We start from the raw sequence: 13,325 nt of genomic DNA on the forward strand, positions 1-13,325 counted from the left end.
GATAATCTAGTTTGGATTATTTGTAATCAATTAAATGCTTCAAAAAATAACCCAAAAAACAGCCCAAAAGACAAGAAGGATAATATTCTAACTGGAATACTTTGCAAGAAAATAAACAAGATTATTATGTCGAGTCACTTGTCTGTATTATGTTTTGCTGTAATTATCTCTAACTTTAAAGAGCAACTAACCCCTAAATTGTCTAAATAGTTTTTTTAGGTTTCATTCTTCATGTTTCTGTGCAAATTTTGATGTTATAGTGTAAATTTGTTTAGTTCTGTAATATTTTGCCTAAAACCATCAAAAATGTTACAACTCTCCCAGAAACATACGGATAAAACCCTAAGGAACCCATTTAGAGAGTTTATCAGAAAAAAAAAGTTAATTTAGAGGTTAATTGGATGACAACTTAAGCCAAACTTTACAAACTTCTGATCTGTAATGTACATAGTCTCCTTGGTCAATTAATAATTTGTGCTGCACTGAAAACAAAATATTTTAAAACACTCACATGTCGACCCGTTGGTTCTTCCTCAAGAGGAGAAAACCATTTCAACTGTGAACCAAAACATGCAACACTTTCCTTGTTGACTCCCGCTGATGAATCCTTGGTGTTCAATCTCAAGTATAGTTGCTCAGTAGTACATCAGTCTTATCTGAAGTGCGATTTTACAAATTTACGTGACCAACTGGGCTTATTTCCATGAACCCCATCCTCCTGGTAATAAAATCTGATTCTCTGAAGGAAAATGAAATAGGGGTTCACCTTCTAATTTAATTCACAAAACTCGCTCGTTGTTCTGCAGTTGAAAAGATGAAATGTTTTTCACTTCCTTCTTTCAGCGGTGTGTGCGTGAGGGGGTGTGCATGTGTGTGTATTAGTTTGCTTGAGCTTCTCACGGGGCTGTTGTTGTTATTGAGTCGGTTCATGGTGTGATTAACAGAGTGTGCAGGCTGGCAGGAGCACAATAGGGAATCCCTCGACGCAGCACAACACTTTGATGCCTTTGAAATTACTCCATCACCATCCACTCACAAAAAAAAGATAGATAATAAGATTTACTTCTTTTTTTTTTTTTACTCTATGTTGAATGCAAAGACTACGAGTTGGTGGGGAAAAAAAGAGCTTTATAGAAATGCAAGCGTACGCTGCTTGGTCCGTCTGGTGAAAGTTAATGTAGTTTTGGAAGATGTGTTCGACTGGAGGATTTTCACAGGGTTTGGGATTAACTCTGTAACGAAGCATCTTTTATTACATGGGACCCCAAGTTCTCCAAGACCACACTGTGACCGATATTTAGACCTAAGCCCCAGATGCTGATAACTATCATGAAAAGGCTGCGTGCAACTGCAGGAGAAAAGGGCAATTTTTATAAGCTGCAGGTGTCAGGAAACATCGTCTGTGTTTTCCCCCTTCCAGTAAACAACAGTGTCTCATGATACGCATAGAGGTAGCACAAATACGCAGGGCTCAAATACAGGTTTGGGTAATGGGGATTGTTTTGCTCTTAATAAACTGATGGATGAAGAATAGATGAAGAAGAAACAGTAAAGCAGTAAAATAAGGTTTTCATTAAATAAGTCTTAATGAAAGTACATGCATATCTTGTACCAAAAAAGTAGAAAGATTATTTTAATAATCAGTTCTTCTGACGTTTAATCGGATATTAAAAAAAAGACACATTCTGCAGGTTTTAAACCTGTTTATGCAACTGTAGCAGTACAAAAGATGCAAATAATTTGATTCATTTTTAAATGAGAATATAAACATTATGTTGCATAAATGGGATAGCAGCTTTTCCTTAGTGTTGATTATTTGTAGCAAAGGTAAAAGGTCTGCAGGTAAAATTCCTTCAACAATGTGAAAATCTCAGTCTTTTGTGCTAATCTGTTGATTGTTTTGGATTAATCAATTAATAACTGGATAGCAGAAGGTGCTTAATTGGAGATTTGTCAGAGAATCTGAGCCAGTTGAAGCTGGGGTTATTGAATTATCTGCTGATTATTTCAATAATTGATTCATCACAATTAATCAAATTAATCATTTCAGCCCTACAGAAAAGTGATAATATGCCACCAGAGCATATGAAATGCACCCGTAAAATATATTTGACATCCTTTAAAAATGTAGGTTTTCTACTAGAAAACTAAAGTCACAGCAAATATGCCAGACACACAAAGATAAAGACTTGATCTTTAGTGTTGATTGTTTTATTGTCTTTAATATCGTTTATTTAGATAATCTCAAGTAAAATACATAAAATAAAAGTGTTGAATGTCACTAAGATGAGCTGTAACCAGCTAATCCTAATATTTGTATTTTTTCTGGAGGATTATCCAGATTGCTCATTGACATTAATGACCAGATGTGTTCTCTTTTTGCTGCTCACTGAAGTTGCTCAATATTGTGAATAATACTCTGATCTCCTCCCCCAGGGTTTTGCAGACAGCCCTCATTACGGCGATCACATGAGTGACAGCCGATTAGTGTCCCATGAAGAATTGTCCCCAACACCTTTTATGAACTCAAACATAATTGGTAAGTAAGCAACTCCTCTTAAATCAGCCCTAACATGCCCTTTGGAGTTAGACTGTAAAAACATTGGTCTGACTGATGTGCAAGACGCACGATGCATCTGGAGGTTGAAATGCTGAAAACCTTGCTTGGGTACTAGACAGTATTTACTCCCCTCTGTCTTTTCTTCATCTCCCTCTCCCTCCTTCTGTGATGACCCACCCCCAGGGTAGGAGTCACACCATCAGTATAGCTTTCCGTCAGACGAAGAAGCTCTGTTCGAAACATGAAATTTGCTATCAGCTTCTGCTGATAGCAAATCTGCTGGTAGGGTTAATAGTTGATTTAAACACCTTCATTTTACATCATGATTTCTATGTGATATTCAGTTAAGGTTTCAAGTTTAAATGCTGCATGTAGCACCATCTAATTTTATTTTATAAATGCGATTATAAATTCGATTTTGTTTACGTTTTATGTAGTTTTAACATTGTTTCCGTTCTATGCTGCCAAACCATTCATTAAAATGGCCATCATGGGGCGTGCTGTGGTGGCGCAGGGGGTTAGCATGCCCCCTGTCGCGGGTTCGACTCCCGGTCCCGACGACCTTTGCCGCATGTCTTCCCCCCTCTCCTCAGCCTCCTTCCTGTCTGCCTACTGTCGCAAAAATACAAGCCACTAGCGCCGCAAAAACTCTTCGGAGAAAAAAAAAATGGAAAGAAAACGGCCATCATGTCCATACCAGGCTCTGGATAATGCACCTTTTCAACCTCAACATATTTTCTTTTTTAGCTCTGATCAAAATCATTTGCCAGCTTCTCCCCTTCCTTGCACTTTGTTATTGAGTGGCAACATGCGCTGACATTACAGCAATTAAAAGCTGTATGTTACTGGGTGTGATGTGTAACCACTTGACACTTTAACTATGTTTCAGCTCATTATATGATGGCCCTAAAGACTGGTTTTCAAGCACAGTGATTAATTCACAAATGGCTGCTGCTGAATTGAACTAAAATATTATCTCTCTTGTAATTGATCACGTGGCTGCTTCAGCAGTGCCTCTACAGCAGCAGGTTATAGATGCGATCTGTTGCTGCGAAATGTCAGTTCTCGACAGCATGATTGTAAACTTTGTATTGCAGTTTCTTATCTCAGGCTCAGAAGTCTGCAGTCTTATTGAATTGTTTTCCAGAGTAAGATCCGAGACTTGCATAAATCACGTTTTTTTTTTTTTCCCTGTGTTCTCATTAAATTAAGCCTGAAAGATTATTTTTCAACAGTGCTTCTGGCAGCACAGCCATGCAGTATAAAGATGCCATTAGATGCTGGTTGGTAGGTTGTGTTTCAAGCAACAGTTTTTGTTACCACAGAAGAAGGGAAACTTTCATTTAGTGGGTCCTTTTTAAACTTTTAAAGTAATTGCTTCAAATCTGAAAGCATCTGTGTGTGTTGTAGACTTTACTGGAGCGAGCTGTTGACTCAGATGTTTGTCAGTCCGCTTACCACATCCAGGATCAATTATTCAGGAAAAACATAAAGGAGCTTTGGAAAATGTTCACTGACAGGCAAAACTGAGGCTGGTGACGCAAACCTCTTAGGGATACTTCATACTTCCTGCCTCTTATTCAAAGTATCCTTCCTGATTGGAAGTCCCCGATACAAACCTAAAAGACTGGTCTACGTAATGTGAAGTTTATCAGCCTGCTAGATCATAAATGGCCTTTGTTTTTAAAAATACAACTCTAAATGGAAAATTCCTCTGGAATAAAATGCAAAAACAACCTGATGTGATTTTGTAATTGTTTTAGCCATTTCTTTCTTCTTGCTCACTACATAGAATTTACAGGCAATGGATAATTAGCTTACAGGGGTCTGTGGAGTTCCAGAATAAAGTGCTTATTTTTGCATCATGTTATACATAGTGTGCATTAAAAGCTTATAAGGAGAGATTCTTTTAATTCAGGGCTGAGTAGCCATTGGTCACACCGGTCTCTCAGCAGGCCTGGAAGTAAGAGCAAATTATAATTTCTTTCTCCACCTACATTTGCAACATGTAGGCTCTTACTGGTTTGCTCTGTGTACACTGCAAACTATCTGGTAGGGGGCAGCCTCAATGTCCATGTACACAGAACATCACAAGCAGTCTTAGTCACCGCCACATGAAACTCTGTGACTCAGCTGGTCGTAACAATGATAAACATGCTACTCTTGATGCTTTAGAGCTATTCTCAAGGGGATTTGCAACAGGTTTTGTATATTTATAGTCAGTCATCACACATGTACTCACATTATCTAATTGTAAGTGATTCACCAGTTGTTCTTCTTAAAGGACTGGGACATTTCTAAGGGCTGTAACTCACAGAATGGTGAAGTTATGCTAGAAATAATATTTTTGTATCCAGCAGAAAAGTAAGGAATTTCAAGATTATGTCCACTTATGCATCAACACATTTGTCTCATTTTTTTATCGGATTTTTATTTAGCTTAGAAAGGCTGAAAATTGTGAGTTTTTCTTTTTGACGCTTTGGGAATAAAATGTCTTGACTTGCTGATTACAGACGAGGACAAATCAGGGGATAATTAGCTCTCTAACTGATTAATTGGTGGATATATAGTAATTATTAATATTAATATGTGGTAAGGACATTTATCCTGTAAAAATATGTTACATTTACTGCTCTGGCGCATTAATTGACAGTCAAACAGTCAATTCCCAACTTAGAACAATTCTTCTTTTGTTTGGTCCATCAGTCCTCTTTCATATAAACCTTTAGTCCTGTAATGCCCCAGTTAAGTGCAACAAAAGCACAAGATTTAATTTGAATATAGTCATTGCCTATGTTGTATATTAAAAGTCAGAGGACAGAAAATTGTAAAAGTAGTTTTATCAGTGATTCACTTGAGGTCTTCTGTCGGTCCTAGTGGGTGTTTGGCCTCGATTTCCTTGTTCTAATTATTTAGCCACAGGGTTGGCCAAGTGTTCGTAGTACTGACAAGAAATGGTTACATCTGATTACCCGCTGAGAGTTTTTTCTGGTGGTGTCAGCTTGAAATGGGGAAGTCAGTGGGGAAGGCTCATTTCAGGCAATCTGGGCAATTACCTCAGGCAATGAGCTACACCTGACAGAGCTGCTCATTTAACTCATTTATATTGTGAGCGTAACCCACTGCTGGTAGCTTATGCCATTAAATTTCTGTTTTATACTCAAGATCAGGGACAATTTGATTTTAAAGTTGTTATGTAGGACTGAAGTGGCTCTAAGTTATCGTTAGTAACAGGTGTGATTAGACTGTATAGAAAAGAAAGAGACAGTAAATTGGTTATAGTCTCTAAGACTCTCCATGTCTAAAATAAGAGTTAACTTTTCAATTCAACATCTGCATTTCTTACAACTGTCTTTTTATTATTTGTCACTTCTAGTAGGGCTGGGCAAGTAATTGATTTTATTGATTAATCGAATTTTTTGGCTTTGAAAGATTTAATTTTTGGAAGTCTGGATTTTTTTCCACAAATGGACCCATTGAGTTTTTGTACCATATTTTCCGGACTACAGTATAGAGTGCACCATACTACAAGCCATATCTACAAAGTTAAAAAAAAAAAAAACACTGGAAACGTACATTTATAAGCCGCTGGTATCTCCGCTGCTCTCGGTTTTTCACAAGGTTAATAAATCATGGATTTTACCACAGGGGCCGCATTTCATTGGCTGATGCCCATTCTATTTTTAGCGCTGCTGCAATGTGCGTGGCCGTCTCACAAACACACGCTTCCCATTAGCTAAGTACAGCATAATGGCAGTACTGATACACCTTGAAGCCTGTCTGCTACACAGTCTTACGTTAGCTAAACAGATCAATATGCAATGTGTCTGTATCTGACATACACTAAAGATTTTATTTTAGCAGAAAAGGCTTTGGACTAAACTGTTACTGGTGTTAGCCACGCTAGCACCAAGTACAGTGTATCAGGCCTAGACACACTCAAACATTTGCCAACAAACCACAGGAATCACCCACTGATTTCAAAAGTAACCTACAAAACCATGAATGCCCGACTTATCCAGCCTTGTAAGAACAATAGGAATCAGTGATTTTGTCCGCAACTATATTGATGTAGAGGGTGTGTGGATCTGTCATTTTCCTCATCGAGCGAAAGCATTTTGCTGTGACGTGCACACCTTGCTCGAACACCTTGATCTCATCCAAAAAAGATGACCTGAACTTGTTAGTTCCTCAGTCCATTGTAGTAGCTGATATATTGTGAAAATCCGGTAGTAATGATGCACTAATCGAGTCAGAAATACACTGCAGAGAATCAGTCGAAGTGGAAGACGCCATGTTGACATAGAAACAACGCGCCAAGAGGCTTTGTTTGTGAGACTTGCGGCCACGTGGGATTTTCTAGGTCGGTTGTGGGCGGAGCTTGGTTCCATTAAGGACGCAGCCCTCCATCTCCAAAGCCGAACCATGGATTCGTTCACGCCGAGCTTACGTGCAGCGGCTCTATTTCCCTCTTGTACTGCCAGATCGACAGCCCTCAACTTAAAAGCTGCTTTATATGAACTTCTTTGTGTTGTTTCCTTGATGAGGGGGTATGAGTTTGAAAACATTTCTCCATCGTGCTATCATGTGCTTGTTCTAAATGAAAATGAGCACTTTCTTCTTTGATTTCCAATTTTTACTTCCAATGATTCACTTCCTGCTAAAGAGCCCCCTGGTGGTTGAAGAAAAATCCACAGAAAAGCCGCACCGAACTATAAACACCCCCACCATGGACTGTTCTCCCTGCTGCCCTCTGGAAAGAGGTTCCGCAGGATCCGGTGCAGGTCCACCAGGTTCCGAAACAGCTTTTTCCCACTTGCCATCAGACTGCTGAACTCTTAACTGGACTGCACTCAAAAACTGGTCTCCACTTCATACCTTGCACATATACATAGCTTAATAACTTCCATTTTACTGTCAGTCCTGCACTTTATATTTTATATTCATATTTATATTCATATTTTATACTGTATTTTATTTTATTCTGGAGTAACCTCACAACATTGGAACCTCAAAACATTGTCCTGAGCCGTATGCAACGAAATTTCGTTCTGTATACACCCTGTGCATGCAAAACGACAATAAAGTCAGTCTAAGTCTAAAAAAAGCAAAAAAAAGTAACTAAATATGGTAGTTCACAGTAATGTCAGCATGGCCAAAGCCAATTGATAAGCAAGTTTTAGAACTTTTATTTATTTAGACTTTAAATATTAAAGTGAGGCTGCAATTTATTTTTTTAAGGTTTTATTGGCTCAAGTGGCCTTTATTTGATAGTGAATTGATAGGAAAGTGGGTAATGACAGAAGGGGAAGACATGCGGCAAAGGTTACCAGGCCGGGAATTGAACCTGCGACGGCTGAGTCAGTAGCAGGACTTCGACCCAAATCACTGAGTTTATTTTGAAGAAAACAGCATGGACCAAGCTGGTCATGTAAGATCTTGATAACTAATTGATAAATCTAAGCATTTTTCTAATTAAAACAGTTTTTTACTTGTAATTTTAAGATGTTCTTCTTGTAAAATTGCATCTTTATTCCACAAATATTCTGACTATATATTCTTGTAATTAAACAAAAATTCTCGTAGCCTGGCTCTAGTACTCTGTCGGACAACTTACAGAAGGAACAATTGAAATAAAAGCTACTTTTTCTGTCATATGTAATTTTATTTTTTTTTTTAGAAAAGAAAGCAAAAAAAAAAAAACCCAGTTAAAATCGGACATCAGTTCTGGTACGAAAAGATTTGAGATTTTATTTGTAATCCATATCGAACAGTTCTATTTTCTATGATTGAAACATGCAGGCTATCCACGCTCAAAATGTTCTGCAATAAGATCTGAACAATCCCCCCTTCTTTTTCTGTCAGAAATTCAAATCAACAACTTTATCCTCTATTGTTGTAAAACAAAGTGAGTTCTCATTGGATACTCGCTGCTTAGTGCGAGAGTTTTTCACATCCATTTTCTCCTGCCATGTGCCTCGGGGCGTGACATCACAACTGCTGAGTCGTTGTTTAATACTCACGTTTCTCTGTCCTGCTTCATATCTACGGTTCATACGGCTTTAGTCTTGCATAAAAGCTAATCAGCTTATGGCGGTGTCATCTACGCATGCATACAGTCACATGCAGATGCCCTGTAGACAAACACGTGTGACCTTAAGAAGGCTACCTGACTGGCATGGCTTAATTTAGAAGCTGACTCATTAAAGTTTGTCACAGCCACTGATTTACATTGGACCTTACAAACTGTGACTGTATTTGTAGTTTCAAAGAGTCCATGTTTTAGTTTATTACACCAATGATAATTAACAACAGGAACCACTGCATGTAGTAGGTCTTTTCTGTCTCCATATAATAATTATTTTAAGGCAATTACTACAAATTATGCATAAACACAAAAGGTTTTTGCTTCCCGAGGCACTTCAGTGCAGTACAGTACAGTGCAGCAGGATTCCTCGGCTGATGATGCTGCGTTACTGAGCTGATTTATTTTTGACTGCTATTTATCAAATACTTCCAATGTGTGCTGATGTGCTGGTTCATGTAAACAATAAACTGAGTCTACAGAAAAGCACTGGGAACATTAGGACAGAAAAAGTAAATCTAAGTTTAGACTGTTTATGTAGGTAGAGTTTGAAATTTAATGTGCATAAAAATGTCAGCTGAAGTATCTTATCTTTAAAGAGTAAACTGACAGCTGCTCTTTTTAATTGTTGTATTATAATACACAGTACAGTGTAGCCGTGTCCTGTCTGGTCTCAAAGATTTGCACCAATTCCTATAAATATATTTATATTTATTTACAGGAAAGCCTACCTACCCTACAATTTGTGTTCGCAAAAATGGGATTTCTTTATATGAAACATTTGTGTCTGTGGCGTTTTCTTTTAAAAGTAATAAAAAAAGACATTGATTCTGCATTGTGCACAGACCAGCCCTTTGCAGATTCCCCTCTCTCCTTTTTCTTTTCCACTTAATTGATCCCCAAAGCTCTGCACGAGGTGTCAAATCCCACATCATACTGGCATCCCCAGTGTGTTTTTACTGGGGCAGGTGTCATCTGCTAATGCTTTGTCTCGTGGGAGAACATCCCCAGACCCAGTCTGTGATTGTGGCCAGGTGCTGTTCAGGTGTGCACTCAGTTTGCAGAGCAGCGTGGGTCACAGGTGCTGCCAGCGCTGCATCCTTTTACCTCGCTGCTGTTCATACCCACACACACGTGCACTCTGCAGGCCTTCAGGACATAATGTAGCGGCAACACATGCTGATAATGTGAGTCTGCAGATATATACACATTTATCAGGGCTGAAAGGATTAATTGGATTAATCACAATGGATCGATTATTGAAATAATTACCAACTAATTTAGTAATCAATTGGAGTATACAAAAACAAGCAAGCACAAATTGTACCAAAAAATGTATATGTTTTGCATCTAAGATGAAAAAAATATGCTCTTCCCCGACCCCCTCTATAGTGTTCAGTTCTTCACCTGTTTCAGATTTGGTAACAAAAATCTCTTACTAACAACCTTTTGCTATCCTGTTATTAATCAATTAATAACAATAATAATAATCAATTCTATTTTTCTTTTCATTAACTATTGTGTTATTGTTCTTGTATTACACTGTGCCGTAGTTTTAAAGGTACTATATAAATAAATTTGACATTGACGTTGACAAAAATAATAACCCTACACAGTATTTGACGCCAAGTCCAGCAGAAAAAGCTGAAGAGCTTTTCACATGTAGAAGTATTTTTTTAGCTGCAGATGCATCCTTTGCTACAAATGATGCACAAAAGGAATTATTTGGCATTGGATTAAAATGTTTATTTTCCATTTTAAAGAACAAATTAGTTTGTCTGTTTCCATTTTATTAGGTATTTCTAATATTGTATAAAAGGCGTAAGTGGTTAATAAAAATAATAGGCCTGTCACGATAACAAATTCTGCTGGATGATTAATTGTCCCACAAGTTAATGCGATAAACAATAATATTGTTGTTTTGAGACCATTTTGAGACCAATATTCCATGGCAACGGCAAAAATAATGCAAAAACAAATTCTCAAAGATTAATAAACTTCAATTCTAATGAACATTTAATACTGGAACTGGAAGACATTTTAACTATCCAAAATAAATAAACAAAACAACAGAAAAAAAACAAATAAAATGAATTATAAAGTCTCTGTAAACAAAATTGCGTGGCCGTCTCACAAACACACGCTTCCCGTTAGCTAAGTACAGCATAAAGGCAGAACTGATACAACTTCTACACCTTGAGGCCTGTCTGCTACACAGTCTTACGTTAGCTAAACAGATCAATATGCAATGTGTCTGTATCTGACATACACTAAAGGTTTTATTTTAGCAGAAAAGGCTTTGGACTAAACTGTTACTGGTGTTAGCCACGCTAGCACCAAGTACAGTGTATCAGGCCTAGACACACTCAAACATTTGCCAACAAACCACAGGAATCACCCACTGATTTCAAAAGTAACCTACAAAACCATGAATGCCCGACTTATCCAGCCTTGCAAGAACAATAGGAATCAGTGATTTTGTCCGCAGCTATATTGATGTAGAGGGTGTGTGGATCTGTCATTTTCCTCATCGAGCGAAAGCATTTTGCTTTGACGTGCACACCTTGCTCGAACACCTTGATCTCATCCAAAAAAGATGACCTGAACTTCTTAGTTCCTCAGTCCATTGTAGTAGCTGTTAAAAAAAGAGCTAGTTGATACCAAAACACCAGACTGAAGATTTTTCCAGTCCAGTTTTTGGTAGGAAGACAGAAAAGAGAAAAACAATAAATCATACAAATGATAATTATTGAGTTGCTTGTTTTAATTTATCATGCGATTAATTGATTTATTGTTTATTGTGACAGGCCTATGTACCAATTGTTTCTGTCTGATTAAATGGTCAAAATAATCAATAGAATAATGGATTACTAAAATAATCATATATATATATATATATATATATATATATATATATATATATATATGTAGGGGTGTGTGTGTGTGTTTATAGTGTACAGACGGGCACAGTGTAAAATGGGATGTGTGCTGAGCAAATGAGATGTATGCAGCACTGTTTAGTTGCTGTAGCTGTTCATTATGCAGAGCTGCTGGGTGTGCTTATCTGTTACTGTGGTCAGTGAAGCGTGAAGAGCTGAAGATGAGCTGAAAGGGCGAAAATCCCATTTCTCCTTCCCCATGCCGCCCATGCTTCCCACACCCCGCACCGCCTCCATGCTTCCCTCAGCCCATCTCGGCCCCGCCCCTCCCTGCCTCACGTCCTCAGGTCCTGGCCCCCAGCGTGAGGCTGGCGAGGCTGACCAGCTGTAGAGGATCAGCTGTATACTGAGTAATACCCCAAGGGCCGCCTTTCTAAAGAGGATGGAGGAGCAGCAGTGGTATAGCCAAGTTATGATGACATAACCAGTCTTTCAGGAAGCAGCTGCAAGGATCAGAGAACCATACTCTATAAATTCTTACAAGAATTAGAAAATGCAGTTTGTTTGAGTTTCTTCTCAATAGACTTTTAAACTTTTCTAAAGGAAAGTTGGATTCCTAGGGAAAGGTCAGCCATCTTTGTTAGATTTTTGTAGGTAGTTGCATATAGACGTTAGAAGAAGAGTTTAATTTTTTTTTCAAAGAACTTTTCTGCTGATGGGGCTTATAAAAAAGTTCAGTTAAACCTAATATCTGCTTCAGAGACAGGCTGTGCTTCTACCTCCAAGAGCTACCTCTTTCTTCCTCTTACCCTCCCTGTTTCCTCCCTCGCTTCATGCTGCCTGCAGCTGTGGCCAGTGTTACTGCTGGAGCTCATATAATACAAGTTCAATACTGACAGAGAATTATTCATAGCTCAGATTAGCAGTGGACTTTAAATTTAGCCTAACATTTTGGATGCTCTTCCCATATTAACAGTTTATTTTGCATATAGTTTAAAAGGTTTAAAAAAATACTTGAGTACATCTGGTATCCACAGATATTTAAAGTTAGTCTTTCAGTGGGTCTAATTAAATTATATTATCATTGAAGTGTTCTGTAGTTTCAGTTTTGAATCACTTCAAAACTGGAAAGAGAGCGATCTATTTCAAGTATTCATTACTTTTAATTTTGTTAGTCAGAAAATTTGATTACATGAGACCAATACAAGCTGGTTTTAAATACACAAAGCCTAATTTGGTCTGCATAGACATGGGGAAGGCTGCTGACATCGCCCAACAGATAGTCATTGATACGCTCCACAAGCACAGTAAGTCATAAAAGGTCATTACTAAACTCTGGTTGTTTAGAGTCCAGGCCTATTAACGGAAAGTTGAATGGAAGGAAAAAGTCTGGTGCTATCATGACGGGGTTGGGACAACACAGAAAAGATAAATAAACACAGGTAACCTATAGAGGAATCTAGGCTGCCATCTTGTTTGACAAACATGTTTTATAGCTTATATTTATTCGGACTTTGAATCCAGGTCAACTCTACCACCAAATATAACAGTCTGGCTAAGATTTCTTTTTTTTTTTATGACAGAAATAAAGCCGTAATGTTACTAGAATACTGTCTTAGTACAAGAATAAAGTCAAAGTAATACATGAGTAAAGTTTTTATATTACCAGAATAAAGTAATAATATTAGGAGAATTAAGTAGTAATTTTATTGGAACGCCAACACAAAAAAATAAGAAAAGAAAATCAAGATTCCAAACCTTTTCCTTATTAAAACTAATTTTTTCTCATTATTTTAAGATG

General features: G+C 37.7%; 1 protein-coding gene across 8 annotated transcripts in view; it reads left to right on the forward strand.

The window, feature by feature from the left end:
• tcf12 (transcription factor 12) overlaps positions 1-13,325 on the forward strand; it is an 83,271-nt gene that overhangs the window by 16,241 nt on the left and 53,705 nt on the right. For all 8 annotated transcript variants that reach the window (XM_028014726.1, XM_028014729.1, XM_028014730.1 and 5 more), the window contains one exon: positions 2,437-2,539. In XM_028014726.1, the coding sequence (XP_027870527.1) occupies positions 2,437-2,539 (103 nt within the window). The remainder of the gene's footprint in view (positions 1-2,436; positions 2,540-13,325) is intronic.

The sequence above is a fragment of the Xiphophorus couchianus genome, chromosome 4, assembly GCF_001444195.1.
Source record: "Xiphophorus couchianus chromosome 4, X_couchianus-1.0, whole genome shotgun sequence".
NCBI lineage: Eukaryota > Metazoa > Chordata > Actinopteri > Cyprinodontiformes > Poeciliidae > Xiphophorus > Xiphophorus couchianus.